The 15,332-nt window shown below is 38.2% G+C and overlaps 1 protein-coding gene across 4 annotated transcripts in view; it reads left to right on the forward strand.

Moving 5' to 3' along the window:
• Window positions 1–15,332, forward strand: part of LIN28B (lin-28 homolog B) — a gene marked incomplete at both ends in the record, with an annotated part of 85,243 nt that overhangs the window by 4,755 nt on the left and 65,156 nt on the right. The window contains 2 exons of one of the 4 annotated variants that reach the window (XM_080341939.1): window positions 1,907–1,937; window positions 2,364–2,551. In XM_080341939.1, coding sequence (XP_080198065.1) covers window positions 1,907–1,937; window positions 2,364–2,551 — 219 coding nt within the window. Of the gene's footprint in view, window positions 1–1,906; window positions 2,552–15,332 lie in introns of those variants that run through there. The other 3 variants (XM_080341938.1, XM_080341940.1, XM_080341937.1) reach the window with 3 other exon arrangements.

The following is a 15,332-nucleotide window of genomic DNA, read 5'->3' on the forward strand; positions in this document are numbered from 1 at the left end:
CGCATTTATTTTCCGAGTTACATCCCCCTCCCGCTGGCAGTAAAGACTTAAAACAGCAGTCCCCGGTCAGCGTTATTGCTCCCCTCTTTGTCTTCTTCCTCCGTTGTGTTGTGGGGGTTTTTTTTCCCCTCTCCTTCCTCCTCTCCAGCAAACCCCTTTCTCTATCAGTAGCAGTCCTCCTCTTCTCCCTCTCCCCCGCGCTCCTGGGGAACAATCGCTGCTGATTGAGGTTCACTCCAATAGTAGACTTGAAAACTGGGCTCTTATTTAGGAAGTCATTAATCACATCCCCTCCCCCGGAAAGAGATGGCGGAGAAACCTGTGAAGTACTATTCCTCGCCCCATCCCCCTCCAGAAATGTTTTGAAACGCTAAACCTCCGCACATTCTGAGCCATATTAAGGTGATATCGCGTTTCCGGCGCGGTTTTAATTTGAATGCGAAATTAGTAACGCGCAGCACAGGCGTGAGTGGCGGCGGCCGCCCGGCAGCCGCGGCACACGCACATAGATACACACACACGGGGGTCGGGAGAGGCAGCTATCTACCCCCCCTCCTCCCCCCCAGCCCCTCCTCTCGCCCCGGAACGCGGGCTGTGCCGGGCACGGACCCAGCCCTGGCGTCGGCAGCGCCGCAGGAGCTCCGGCCGGTCCGGGAGAAGACGGTGCCGAGAGGCAGAAGCGCTGCGGGGGCTTCGGGCGGCTTTTCTTCAGGTGGAAGCGGCGATCCGGTTATACATATGCCCGTATTTTGCGCAGACGGTAACACACGCTGATGCCCACATACGTAGTGCATGCCTGTACCCATGTGTATATCTCATTTGTAAGCATTTCGCATTCGTGCGTGTACGCGTACCCCACCTCGAGCGTGCACAGATACCCTAATAATCTCATCGGCATATCCGCCTCTGCATATATTTGTTGTTCTCTGGGCTGTATTTAGAAACACACGGATGTTCCTACGTATTTGTGCATGAACGGGAGTGCAGAAACCCCACAATTACACGTCATCTCGATTTCCCGTAAAGACGCGTGCAGATTAGCTGTCGAAAAAAAAAAAAAAGAGCCGTGTTGGAAATTTCTTGTTCATTCATAAATTATTTTGGTGTGTCAGCCTAGTTGAAATGGCGATTGGCTACTCCTGCCTCCTGCCAACCCCTTAAGGATCCGATGTGAAATTAGTAGCAAGAAAGCATGTAATTGAGCAAGTCACGTGTGCGCAGGGGGCCAGAAACGGAGCGAGAGAGAAGGGGAAAAATCAAAAGAGGGAAAGCACATTAGACCATGCGAGCTAAATTTGCGATCGTTGAAAATCAGGATGTTAGATTAATGCAGAAGACCACTTCGATCCACAGGGAAAGTTTTCATCTCACGAGTTTGGAGCAGAGGGCCCGTGGGGCAACATGGCCGAAGGTTAATTTTCTTTTTCTATTGTTTTACTATGATTTTCGCTCGCTCGCTCTCTCCCTCTCCTCTCCCCCCACCCCCCTTTTAACCCAACTATGCATTACCCTTTTTTAGCAGCTCGCGCAAGGGGGCTTTCTCCAAACCCATTGTTACCCAGCTCAGAAACTGTTCCGTACCGCCCACACCGATTCACAACTTGAAAAGCTTTCAGGGGGCTATTGTTTGAATTGTTCCTGTTTGATTAAGCACAGTTGCAGTGGTGGGATGAGAAAACGGCCGTACACCTGTCCCAACTTTAATCGAAAGTTTATTCCAAGGAGGGATGGCTACACGTTGGAAAATAGTGGTTTCGGCGCTGCATGTGCAATAACCAGTTGTGCAATCTACCCAATTTTGATTATTCGCTCTCCTCCACCCCACCTCGGCCGGCCTCCCCCCCTCGCCACCCCGTCCTGCGCCTTGCGAGGATAGACTAATTGGGCTGAGAATTTTTGTTGAGAAATGGGATCGGTCTTAAACCAGCAATATTCAAGTAAAGTATCGCGTTCCGTGCTGTAATGTGGCTGAAAGATGGAGTTAAATGGAAAAATACACGTATGTACAGAAACGTGGGCTGGCCTGGGCAAAGAGAGCGGGAGAGGCTCCGTACGCAGTGTTTCCTCTCTCTAACCTCCGGTGATTTTTTTTTTCACGTATTTTGGTGAGAAGGTTGTTTATTTTAGGATTTAGGAAAAATTAGGCTCTTTTCGCCGTTTGCTTTTTGATTTTGTTTTGCCTTTTTTTTTTTTTCTTCTTTTTTCGGTTTCTTCTCTAGTAGCTCGTGTATACAGTGGCAGAATGATGTTACCAGAATTTAACTCTTTGCTGTGCATCTTGTCCCCCCCTTCCTTCTTTTTCTCCTTCCATTCCCCCCCTTCCTTTCCCCCCTTCTCCCCCCCCGCCTTTCCCTCTTCCTCAGCAGGGGCGAGTAAAGGTGGAGACGAGCCTGGGAAGTTGCCGGAGCAGGAGGAAGAGGAGGAATCCCAGGTTTTGCACGGAACCGGCCATTGCAAATGGTTCAATGTGAGAATGGGATTCGGGTTCATCTCCATGAGCAACCGAGAGGGAAGCCCCTTGGAGTCTCCAGTTGATGTCTTTGTACACCAAGTAAGACCCGTTTTTGTCTTCCATCTCAGCCTGCCACATTTGACTGAGCTCAGTGGGACCCTGGTTTCATGTCAATAGAAGTAACCTGTTTTCCTTAGGTATTCAGGTATATCTGCAATTAAAAAGTTGCCTTAGGTAATGGTTTTGTTGGCAGTGTACAATTTGAGTAAATAAGGCTGTACTCAGTCTCTGGGGCTGGAGATCTGTGCAAAGGGATAATGTTGTTTCTTTATATCTTCCTCCATGGTTAGAAACTTCTCCTGTGCTTGTATTTTAAAATACCACACTTCATTTTAACAAGATTTATTATTTTTCACAAGATAGATCAGGAGCAGATATGCCTTTCCTTGGAAACTGATTAAAATTAATTTCGGAAAAGGATAAATAAATGTCGGTTTTTCATTCAGATAGCATTTGAATAGTTTTAAATGCCTTTCTTGTAAACCTCGAATCGTTTTTTAAAAGCTCATCTGAGATTAGTTAGTGAAACTGAGACATAATTATAGTGTTATCTTGCAGTAATTCAGACCTGAGAGTGTCCCTGTGGTGATACACTGAAGTGTGCCTGTCGTTTGGTTGGTTGATTTTTAAATATTCTTTCCTAGGAAAAAAAGAAAAAGTAATTATTAAGGAATCAGACCAAAAGCAGCACCTCTGTAAGGCTGTTTGGGAGAGAAGGTGCCTGTGGCAGTCTATTTTATTTTTAAACATAGCAGCATTAATACTGTATTTTGAAAGTGGAAGCTGGCATGAATGCCTTCACACAAAGGAGTTTCGGGTGCAAGATACATACAAAATTATAACGGAGCTTTTCCCAAGGTCTATAGTTTGGTTTGTGAAGAAGGAGCATGTGTAGACCTTCCCTGGTCCTTCCTGTTAGTCTCCAGTTGCAGCAACACTATTTTGAATGATACCCGTCTTCTCTGTGATCAGAGAACAGAGGAGTGGTATCAGGTAAATAGACCATTTTGGATTTGGCTAGGGCCATGTTAGGAAGGTCAAAAGGCATCTTAACTTTTTACGTGGTTGTCCATTTTCTATGACGTTTGCAATGACGGGGCAGGGGACTGTACCATGATTAAATAGTGACTCTCTTTTTATGTTCCATTAGATGGCCCGGCCATATGTTCTGGTAGCTTTCATCAGGCTTTTAAAAATATTAATAATACACCTTTAATGAGGTTAATAAAAAGGTGACTGAAATTTAGAGATGAGTGCTGCTGCTGTGGCATGTTGCCTTGCTCCTTGCAGTGGACTGGATTGCTGATCTTGCTGTCTTATATGTACCCTGCGCCTAAGGCCCTGCACATCAATATTAGCTGTTTGCATTTGGAATTACGTAAAGTGTAGAATCCAGTAGTGAACTTTCCTAAATTCTTACATTTCCTGCTTTGTATTGGTATATGAGGTGCTCCCCTCTTTGCTGCTGCTTTTTCTTTTTAGAACCAAATGAATTAAATACTTATCAAAGAAGGAGCATTCTTCATCCCGTTTTCCTCTCTTTCCTTCTTTGTACCTTTTTAAGTCGTGAAACTGCTCTTTGCAGTTCCACAAATTTACTTTATGATTAAAAAACCTTTTTCTTAATCTAATTTCTTGTTAATGCATGTCATTCTTTTTTCTTCTCAAATAATGGAAAACAAACATTTGCAGCATAGCGCTGGTGTTAATAAAGAAACACATTTGGAAACAAAGATTATTGGTAGTGCCGTGGAAATAGCGAAGCGTTGAACTGCATGATATGATGACACATTGAAGTAATACTAGACAAGGTGTGCTGTTCCATAATGAAAAGTAGTCATAGAAAATAATTTTAGAAGTATGTGGTAAATTTGAAAGTTACTGTTCAGTGTGTCCCCTAAAAGAGGAGACAGGAAGAAAATGTTAGACATGCTTGTTTACTCTTTAATAATCTACAATTTATTGATAATACTTTCTAAGACATATCACAGTGTAAAAGGCAGTGAAAAATAGTGTGTTTCATTGCACGTAAACTCTGCACCTCAGTCATTTTGAGTATTACTTAGAGATATGTCTTGCTGAGTGAAGTTACTAGTATTCTGCAACGGATTGCTTTTACAACAAAGAAAACGTTTCTCACCTTTTTTCTTTCTTATGCAATCTAGGATACACATGAACTTCATGATGAGATGCATCTTCTTTCTGTCAGTCAAAAGCAGATTTTTTTCTGTTTAATGTAATGGGGAAAAGCAGTATCTATTTCATTTCAAAGCACATTTTAGATAATTAATATTTCTGTAGAGAATGCTTCGTGTTAAGCTGACTGCCTGATCAGTTTTAACAGTAGCAGGCAGAGTATAAAAATGTCTTTAAATTAGTGATGTTATTTAACAGTGCTGCCTAAACAGTGATTGGACCCTATTCTTATTAGTTTCATTAATCTGAAAAATTTACTCATGTGAAAAGGCCTTTTCAAGGCAAAGATGTTATTTATTAATCTGTTTAAAGAAAATATTACTGTTCAAAACTGCCTTGAAAACACGTTGTCATTTAAGTGTGTACACATGGTATTGCATGCATTCACTTGTTCTGCAATGTTTGTAGCTACTAGTATCATTTTATAGAATCAGACAGTCTAAGCAGAGGAAAGAAGCTTCTATCTTATTTAGTCCAAGTCTTGTCAAAGCTAGCTTGAACCTTGCAACAATATTTTTACTGCCTTTTCTTGGTGAGGTTATAACCAGCTTATGAGATCTTGCTTACTGGATGTCGACTTAAAATTCCTGTAATAGTTTAAGCTCGTTATACCTAGGCTTTAGAGCTTGCAGTAAATAATGTTGCTTTCTTCTTGGAGTTTCACGTTGGTTGTGTGCAGATTATAGCCACATTTTTCTGATGTCAGTGCTTCACTAATTTTATATATTGATGTATTGTTAGAGGATGATGCTTTTGTTTGGAATTCTCTTCCCCTTTACCCAATGAAAGTTCTGTTCATGAAACAGCTGTTTTTAACTCTACTTTTTAAGTCCTTCCTTCAGCACTAATCACTTTGATTGATCTCTGATCTACCTTCAGGTTGTTGTTACCCTTCTGGTAATGAGGTGTGTAGAGCTAGATGCATTATTTAAGGTAGAAACACATCAGCCATTATATACGTGCATCTATCATCTGTGGTTTTGTGCACAATGTAAAAAGGGTACACTTAAAAACATCTGCATTCTTGTCCTTTTAGCTTTATGTTGCTACAACTTATACTTTTAGGTAGTTTGTTTGAATAATTCAGTGTCATATAAAAATTACAAGTCCTAAAAACTATTCAGTTTTTTGAAAACTGGCCATGTCCAATGCAGCAGTGTGCCTAATTCACTGTGTTTCTTTTTACAAAAAAATGAATAATAGCAATGTTAGTCCTGTGGAACTCTCTTAAATCTAAGGAATGTGCGCCTTACTGAATTTGTCTCAGTATTGTCATCTGGAGTTTTAATAGGTTAGCGTGTAATGAATAATACAGCTTGCTACTTCTTTATGATGTGAATTCTGCACATAGTTATGTGTGAACAGTTCTTGTTAAATTTTAGAAAAATATGTATTTGTCCAAGGGTAAAGGAGAGTGGAGAGGTGAAGTGAGTGAAACCTTTTGTGGTGCACATGAGAAAAGGTCTTCATTGCTAAGAACTAAGAAGAGGTCAAGTTTTATAAAATCAGAGAAAAGGACGATGTTTAATTTTTTTTGCATGTTCAAAGTTGTACACACAATTTAGATGCATACAACTTTTTTGGATGCTGGCAGTAAGGCAGAAATGCTGCAGATTCTTCTTTGCACACGCTTTATATGGACTAATGTTAGAAAAATGTCTGTTTCCCTTTGCTTAGCATGAAGCCCAGATGTTAAAGATGATAATGAAGGGTAGGGTGCTGGATGTAAATAGGCACAATACATGGTTGTGAATATCAAGGGTTATAATTTTATGTTCCATTTCTGAGTAATGTTGTCTTTCAGGATGAGAAGGATTGTTCAGTTTAGAAGATGTTTGTTGGGACCTGGCTCTGTAGTCCAAAATTCTTACCATGTTAAGGGATTGATATAGGATTTCTGAACTGGGACCTTAAACATGATCCTTCTTTGGGATCCTCTTTTATGAGATGGGGAGAGGAAGGAAGGGAGGAGCAGCATGCAGGAGTTGGTGTATTTTGTTTTCTTATTAAAAGGAACATAGCTGGTTTGAAACTTTTCACTTTCATGTGAACTTTCTTACTCTTTGCTACAAGTTACTGTTATTACAAGATTTGATAAAAGTAGGAGATGGTTTTCTTTCATTGAAAGTCAAATATTATAAATTTTCCTCTTACTGTTCAAGTACCTATAACAAAAGGAGGAGGGAAAATTACAGAGACTATTCAGTTATAATTGTAAACAAAAGAATAAATGGGAAATTAGACATGTAAGCAGCATCCAAAAAGTCTCTCCCCTTGACTGACCATCCTTTTTGATGATGAAACAGATGCTTATTCTTTAAATTCCTAGTGTTTTAGCCACAGTTGAACTACCTTTTCTAGTATAAAGTTGGGTATGGCATAATATGCTGAATGCTGACTTTCTAATATTGTGACATACATGATCTGTGCTTTTACAAGGATGAGTTAATTCATCTAGCACATCTCTTCCATTTCCATGTCATTAGGAGCTTGTGAAAAGCTACTTAATTGCTCAAGATAACTGGAAGTTCTGGGCAAGCAAGTGGGATCAATATTGCATTGCTCTTTATTGTTAAATATGGCATAGCAATGCCCCTTTGAAGTACAGAAGTTTCCATGCAGAGTATGCTATTACAAACTTGTCATCTTTGACTTTGCTGGGGACCAGGCAAGCCCAGTCCTAATCAAAACAAAAGTACTAGCAGGATTTAGAGAGGGAAGCTGAGGAAGGAAGCGAATGGGGAGTAAACGTGTCTCTGCAGCGAGCGTGTGTGTCAGAGATCCGGCAGAGATCAGACCTATACTAAAGATGTGGGTGTTAAAGTCTGCTCAGCAGCCCCAACACTTGTAGAATCTGTAATGGATAACTGTTGGAGATCTGGAGCCAAGCTTTGGCACTCAACAGCTGAGCTGGAGCATACAGAAAAAAAAATGACTTTAAATTATGGGGTCTGTGGATTTGTGGTGTGGAACAGTACAGACGTGTTGGGGATTTTTTTGGTTTTGGCTAGTAATTAGGCCCAGTGCTACATTTCAAGTCCTACCTGTGGATGCATAGACAGATGGCAAAATACTTTACTGAGAGCCCGGTGGTTTAAGATGTTTGTCTGAAGAAACTTGTAATTTGGTATTTAAGTTATGGAGCCACCATATGTGGAAATACCTTCCAGATTTCATCCACTTATATCTAAATAAAACATTACAGTGCATTTTTATCAATAGACATGTGTAATATCTAAGTGAACAGCAAGTCCCATTAAACCTAAATTGTGTCGAACCAGATCAGATTTTGCTGAAGGAGTTCAAACATTAAGTATTGACAAGAAAAAATCACAGGCGGCCCAAAGACAGAGGTCTGCAATGGAACTGTTTTGTCTCCTCTTTGGTAGAGCAGTAAGTACACCCTTTCCAGAGCTTGCTATCCTCTTTTCCTCCAAGACTGAGGAAGTTGAGCACAGGGGTTGGGATACTGGGAGGAAGAGGATATTTTGTCTGGGGCACAAACCTAAGATATCAAAGCAGATACATGAACCAAAGCTAAAAGGAAATGAATTGTCAAATTGTGAAAAAATGTTGTTGTTGTTGCTTGTCCTGATTTGCAACTACGTTGCTGCTGTATTAAGTATATCTTACACCCATCTAGAGTTTTGTTTTAGGCTCTTTACAAAGTATACTCCCATTTAGATATTGTTCAATTCATCTACCATATGTAACGCTTCTTAGTAGAAGCCTGCCATCTTTCCCCACTGATTATTAACAGAAGGAAAATTAGGCCCATTAGTTTCCACAAAGATGTGTAAAAGTGACTGTAAAGGTATAATTTAAGATCCTAGGAACCTAGAAACAGGCAAACACGTAGAAATAAGGACATAACGTTTACATTTTTCATTCCCTGTATTTAAGGGTCTTTTTTTTTTTACCCTTTTGCTAAATCAGCTAAAAGTTTCTATGACTGATCGAATTATGTGATACTTAGCCCTTTCTAAGGGACAGTACTCAGGACAGGTCTGGACTAGCTTTTGCTTGCTGGATATCACTGGCGAAAGCACTGAATCCTTAAATTGCTTTTACATTAGCAGAGTGTCAGTAAACACATCTACATGGAAGGCGGGGAAGGGCTCCTGATTGCTCGAGCATATTAGTTGGAGAAATTGGTGTCCACGCTTTTTTCCTCAGGTTATTCTGTTTGGTCCTGACTTAAAATGTGGGGGGGTTAACTCATTGGGAGATAGCTAGAGGGAATTCCAGATCCCCACTCCAGCGATGGCTCAGCTGCTTGGGGAGCAGCTGTGAAAACCCCTGCAAGTTTTACAGTCTGCTGTATTAAGGAAAACTGGCACAGATTTTGATTTTTTTTCCTAACATGCAAAGCTGTAATGTGCAGCAGGTCAGCAGCTGCTCTTGCAAGCAGCTGAGTTGGCTTTGCAGTAGCAGTGTGGTGAACAGGTGGAGGTTAAAACTCCTACAGCCACCCTTCTTGGTGGGAGTCCTGTGGCCATGATTTTACTTTTACTTTGCTGCTGCCCAAGTCAGCTACAAGAGCTTTTATAGCACTCTCCCTGTTGGGCTAGCATAAGCGCTTGTGAAGCTGCATGGCACACCCAGCTGGGGAAATTTTGGTTTTCATATCTGATTTTTATCATTTTTTTTTTTGTATCAGAGAAACCCCATGGTCCCCACAAATAAGAGTGGGCAGTGCTGGCACTGTGGAAGGGTGGCCAAGGGTGCAAACAAGCAGCTGCCAGGGTGAGGTGACAGTGTGGGAGGAAAGAGAGCTGGAAGATGCTGTTGCAGAAATGTGAATGAAACTGCAGTTTCCTCTGATGCAAAACAGCAGAATACTGGTGTTAACTTGAGGTGAGGCTGCAGAGACAAAAGTGTTAGTGACTTTTCAAGAAAAAAAGGTGCTTGTGGGTGTTGGAATGAGTACAAGCATCTGAGCTCTCCTTGGAAGTAGAAGGTTTCAGGAATCTTTTGGATCACACTTCAGTTCAATCTTATACGTTTCTCTTTTTTATTATTTCTTGTTTTATTGATTACAATTCAGTTATGGCATTGAAATATTTTGAATTGCAGTTTTAAAACAGTACTATTTATAAAAGAAAAAAAAAGGATAACTTTTAATTTCAATAAAATAATGTGTGTTTCTTCTACAGAACAGACCTATGTATATTTACAGGGCATGTTCATAATGATTTGGATATCTTTTTAGCAGATAGGTGAGAGTTTAGTGAAATTTGTCGATAATCTGAGAAGTATCCCTATTTATTCTGTATGTATAACTTTGAAAATTAAATACTTCAATACATTTGAAAACTTACTTGTTTGAGAGTATATAGAATATTTTTTGTTTTGTTCTATTATCATTGCAGGAGTCAAGCAAATCACACAGATACTTTCTATTCCAAAGTTCTAATTTAGTGCTAGAATTACTTTTTTTTTTTGAGGAGAGAGGCTGAAAGGCTTGTTTTGTTGTTTTTTTAGCATCATAGGTTAGTGTTTTCATCTGTTAAATTTGTTTAACAGGTAAAATCTGAGTGAATGCATGTATAATCAATATTTGGAGTGTATGAATTTGTCTACAAAACTGAAGTAATATTCCATGATTATTATGATACTCTTTAAGAAAACACTAATGTTGTTATTACATTCATAAATCCATACATCTCATGAATATAGCTGATAGTGGCTTTCCCATCAAAGGTAATCTGTTCCCAGAGAGGCTCTCTTCTAATTAGTCATGGTAATTTATAGATATGAAGTGTTGAGGGATTTTTTTTGCCTGGATTGCTTTTATTATAGTGCCACTTGAGGCTACTTTAACATTAGTGTTATGACTTTGTTTATGGTTACATAAATACATGCACCAAAATGATACCTGGACTGAAACTGAGAATAAAAGTGATAGCCCATGTGTACTTTAAGTAGATTAGAATAAGCATGAACTTGTATTTTTTTCAAAGTACAGGTGTTTTTAAAAACCTCTTAATAATGCACATGTGCTATAATTTTTTAAAAAGTTTTATTTCATTTTACAGCTGTGTTTTGCAAGCTAGTAATCAAAGTCTTGGTTGGGTTTATGGGCTATTTGTAATAATACAATCTTAGTGGAAATACAGTGCTTTAAAAAGCCTCTGCTGACCATGTGTAGTAATTTCTGAATATTCTTAGACTTGTTATATTGGAAATACAATAAATAAATAAAAGTTCTAATCTAGAAGGTACCTAATAGACCCAAGCTGGCTTCTGTGGACTTTAGACCCCAAACTAGTCCCTGATTTTAACAGATACATATTGCTGTCTTACTCTGCTTAGTTACCTGGCCTAAGACACATAGTTTGCACATCTTGAGAATTAGCCATTGTTGACACTAAACCGGAATAAGAAGAATTATTCACAAAGCTGTTTATTGCTCTCTCCCCCAGATTTTAAAATCAGTAGTACATCAGGTGAATGGAAATTTGAGACTTATTTCAATACTGGGCTAAAACTCCTCCTTAATGTAATGAAAGCATGACATCCCTTCTTTTCCTGGGCATGTTACAGACCTGACGGGCCAAGCTCTGCTCAGTCTTCTCACATGAAGTGGTCTCACTGACCTGTGAAACTTGTTCAACAAAGCAATCAGCATTAGGAGTGAATTTTAAGTCTCTTATATGAATGTTCTTACTGGAAGTTTGTAGTTCACGTCCTTTTGTTTTTTAAGTGTGTAAATGTGCTTTTTGTGCTCAAAAACTTGAGGGCTGTATTGTGATTCGATTTGTTCCCTGTACAGTGCCTAAAATGTAGAGTAGTAAGCTGGGATTTGGGTCAGTGCTGCTTAATTAAAAGTTAACTGAAAATGATACAACTTAACATAATGTGTATGCATGAATTTGACTTTTGTGTAACTTGTATATACTTTTCACAATACGCCTGCCTTTTTTTTCTTTTTTCTTTTTTTGTACTGTGGATGTGTAATATTTAATGTCTAACCTAAATTGACCTGGCCACTAATCTGCCAGGCTGTTTTGATGCACAGCTTTGATAATCTTGTGGTCTTTTTCATGTTCCTGTTGAAAAATTGCTCAGTCCCAAATTATTCCCTCACAGGAGGGAAGAGGGGTAGAAGATGTGAAATGCTCCCCCTATGAAAAAGACCCCTCACTATGGGCGCAAGGCAGGATCTGTTGAAGGGGAATGAAGTTCACCCTTGCAGTGAAAATGCCTTGGGATCTTGAACAGCTCTTCAGTGATCTAGAGACAGTTGGGGCCACCTGTACAGGGCCTTTGGTTTCTGGCAGGGGTAATAGGATGTGGTAGGTATTGGGAGAACTTCTGAAAAACTTTGTAACTGCAGAATTGTGTGTCTGTGTTCAGTAGGGGAGGGATGGGAATCCTCCTCCAGAGTCCTTCAGGATCTGCCTTTTTCCTGGGCCCCTCTGTTTGGGATGCAGAGATCCTACCCAGATAGAAGGGAGAGCAATGACTTACAGGGAGAGGGGAATAGCTGAACCCTCTGTTCAGACAGGAGGGGGTGAACGGTTTACAGATTTGGAGGCATAATATGGTCCTCAAATATTTGTAAATGCAGTTAGTAAAAAAGTTTCAATTTCACCACAGTGCTTAATAGCTCTTCACTACAGTGATTAAATACTCATCTGGCTGTGCCAAACCTTTGTTTGTCTGCTTCATTGTTTGGTTTTGGAGGCTTGTGTGTGTAAATGAAAGAAAATATGTTGTAATAGCTGTTTTATATGATTCAAAATCGCATTTGTATAATGTTTCCCCTTAGAGTGTTTTGCAAGAGCTGTTTAACGGATAGGAAATGCAAGGTAGAAGTTAACCCTGAAAGGAATGCATGGCTTCTTGGATAGGGGTCTGTGTGGCCGTAGCATGCACACCAATTTTAACCAACAGGACATTCAGCAGGGCATCCTGTTCATTGTCTGTGACTCTGTTTTAGAAACTACTGCAACCTAGAAACAAAGATAAAATAGTTTTAAAAAGTGCTTTCAATTGGCTTTAGAAATTAGTGATAATCGTTAAAGACAGACCTTACTTGTAAGGTGGTTGATCTGGGTGTGGAGATGCATGAATAAACAACTATCAGAAATTAAGAGCTTCAAAAGAGAACTTTGCATGTCACTATTGACTTTAAAGGACTAGTCACAAGGAGAGGACTATGGGCTTGAACTGCGGATATTAAGGAAGCAAAAGATTTTAAAGGTGCATTGACAAGATGAAAATCATATTCAGTTTTTCAGGCAGAAATATAATACATCTGAATATGGAAATCTTTGCTTAGACTAACTTGAATAGGCTTTTCTTCATGATAATTCATGCATTTGCAAACGCTTAATGCGACAGTAAACACCGCATCTTTCTCTAAGGAGTGCTTAATTCTCCTGCACTGTAGTCTTTCATTTTTGTTAATAATTTTAAAAAGAGCTACTAGACATTCTAAAATTTGATCTATCAGATTTGAAAATGATTAAAATTATTTAAATTCAAAACATTGAGTGTTTCTTTAAATTTGATCTTCAATAGAAATTACCAAACTTTTGTAAAGAAAAAAGCATTTTCCATTTTACGATGTCTTTGCATTTAATGACTACATAACATTTTTGCAAGACAGCAAGTACTTTTCAGAATTAATATGCAGTCTGCTTTGAGCAACAAAATCTCTTTATGTTTAATAATGTAATTGGCAGATAGAGTTTCTCCAAGTAATTTTTACATTAATCTTCATCAATTTATTTTCATTAGGTAATTATACTTTTTTAAAAGGCAGATTATTTTTATTTCTTTTATTTTTGTAATATAGTAGTTTCTTTTTTACCAATAATTATTGATCGTTTATTGGAAAGTGATAGCTCATTCTATGCTTAAATGGGTTAATTGTTCATTTTCATATGGATAGAAATGATCATCTAAGGAAGAAATACTTCAACTGGTGACAACTGAATGGAGCAAGATTAGGCTGTTAAAATGGCTACAGTTGCAGCACTGTCCTTTTGTCAAAGATTAATTAATTTTATTATTCATTGTTCAATACTATAATTAAGGTTTAACATTTTCTAGGATCTATGTATTAATATGGGGTATTTTCATATGGGAATCAGTAATTATTTTTAATTCTAGATAAATATAAAAGCATAGTATTGCTTTATAATTTGTTTTCCTTTTATCCATATGTACATTAGTATTTATTCCATTACATGAAGCTAAACCAGCACTGACCACAATAGGTTTCATGAAATGTACCTACATAATATACTGTATTCTCTTGAGGAGTATTGAGGTAACTGGCATTAAATGATTTTGTTCTAGTATTTCTGGCTTAGGATGATGAATATAGTCTATGTGTTAAATTCTTTAAAACTGGTAAACTTTAGCCTAGTTTCTATTTTCTCTGACTTGTGTTTTAAAAGTACAGTGTATTTTAGCTATGCTTTCAGGACCAAATGTTACTCAGAGATTAAATGCCGAGCCTGGTGAAATCAGTGAAATTTAGGTATTTAAAACAGAAAAGTTTGATTAAATAAATGTGAGGGGGGGGTGTATATCAACTGTCATTCCGTGTGCTTGTTTTCACTGTATTTGTAAGTGCTTTACAACCTTTACAATGCCCCCCAAAGTAATTATAGAACAATATTAGTTGTATGAACTTATGATATATGAATTTTCATCTAAATTTCTTGCAGCACATTCAGCTGAACTATGTACCTTAAGAGAAATGTGCCTCCTCTTTATTTACATCTTATGTGGCAGAAAATACTCCATTGGCTTCCTTTGTTCATTTTCACCAGGGTCTTCATTAATTTAACTGTAGCTTTGCCATTTTGTGAACAAGTTTGAAATTTCTGGCATTTCAGGTCTAAGAGAGGACTAACTTGGCAGATATTATTTACTGATAACATGTAAGAAGATAAAAATATGTACTTCTCTATGGCTTTTTCCACTTAACATGTAGAAAGTTTAGTATGGGTTGGTTTTTGTTGTTAATTCCAACAGTTTAACAAAGTTAATCTGTATGTCTTGGTATCACATTGTTCTTCTGGGCACACTTATATCCCATTGCCAATTATTTTAAGATGAACGAACAAAAAAAGCAAATGAGTTCCTTTTATTAAGTCTGTGTGGGAGTAAGTTATCAAACAATATGGGTACATGCTAAATAAATATGAAAGATAGTAATCACTATTTCCTTTAAAAATTGGTTTGTTGAAAAATACCAGTTACATTACTGTAAAATAATTTTGATACATTTATTTGAGAATTTATTTTTTTTTTTTTTTTTGTCAAAAACAGATGCTCACATTTTTAAATGTCCAGTTTCCATGCATTTGACTGATTTTATAAAGGCCTTTCTGGTAACAATGTTGCACTAAAATGTTACTGTTAAAATGCTACATTAAGAAACTAAATTAGCAAAATTAATTTAGAGATCATGCAAAAACCACAATGAAAATATTAATAATGAATTAAAATATTCATTATGAATTAAAACATCATCTTATACAGTGTTGATGCCTACATTAGGAAACACATCTAACAATGTATGTCAGTTTGGATTCTCGTACATAAAGGAATGGCAGAGACGGATGGCAATTGTGACAATGCTTCTTATATTCGTCAATCC

This window comes from Nesoenas mayeri (assembly GCF_963082525.1).
Source record: "Nesoenas mayeri genome assembly, chromosome: 3".
Taxonomy (NCBI): domain Eukaryota; kingdom Metazoa; phylum Chordata; class Aves; order Columbiformes; family Columbidae; genus Nesoenas; species Nesoenas mayeri.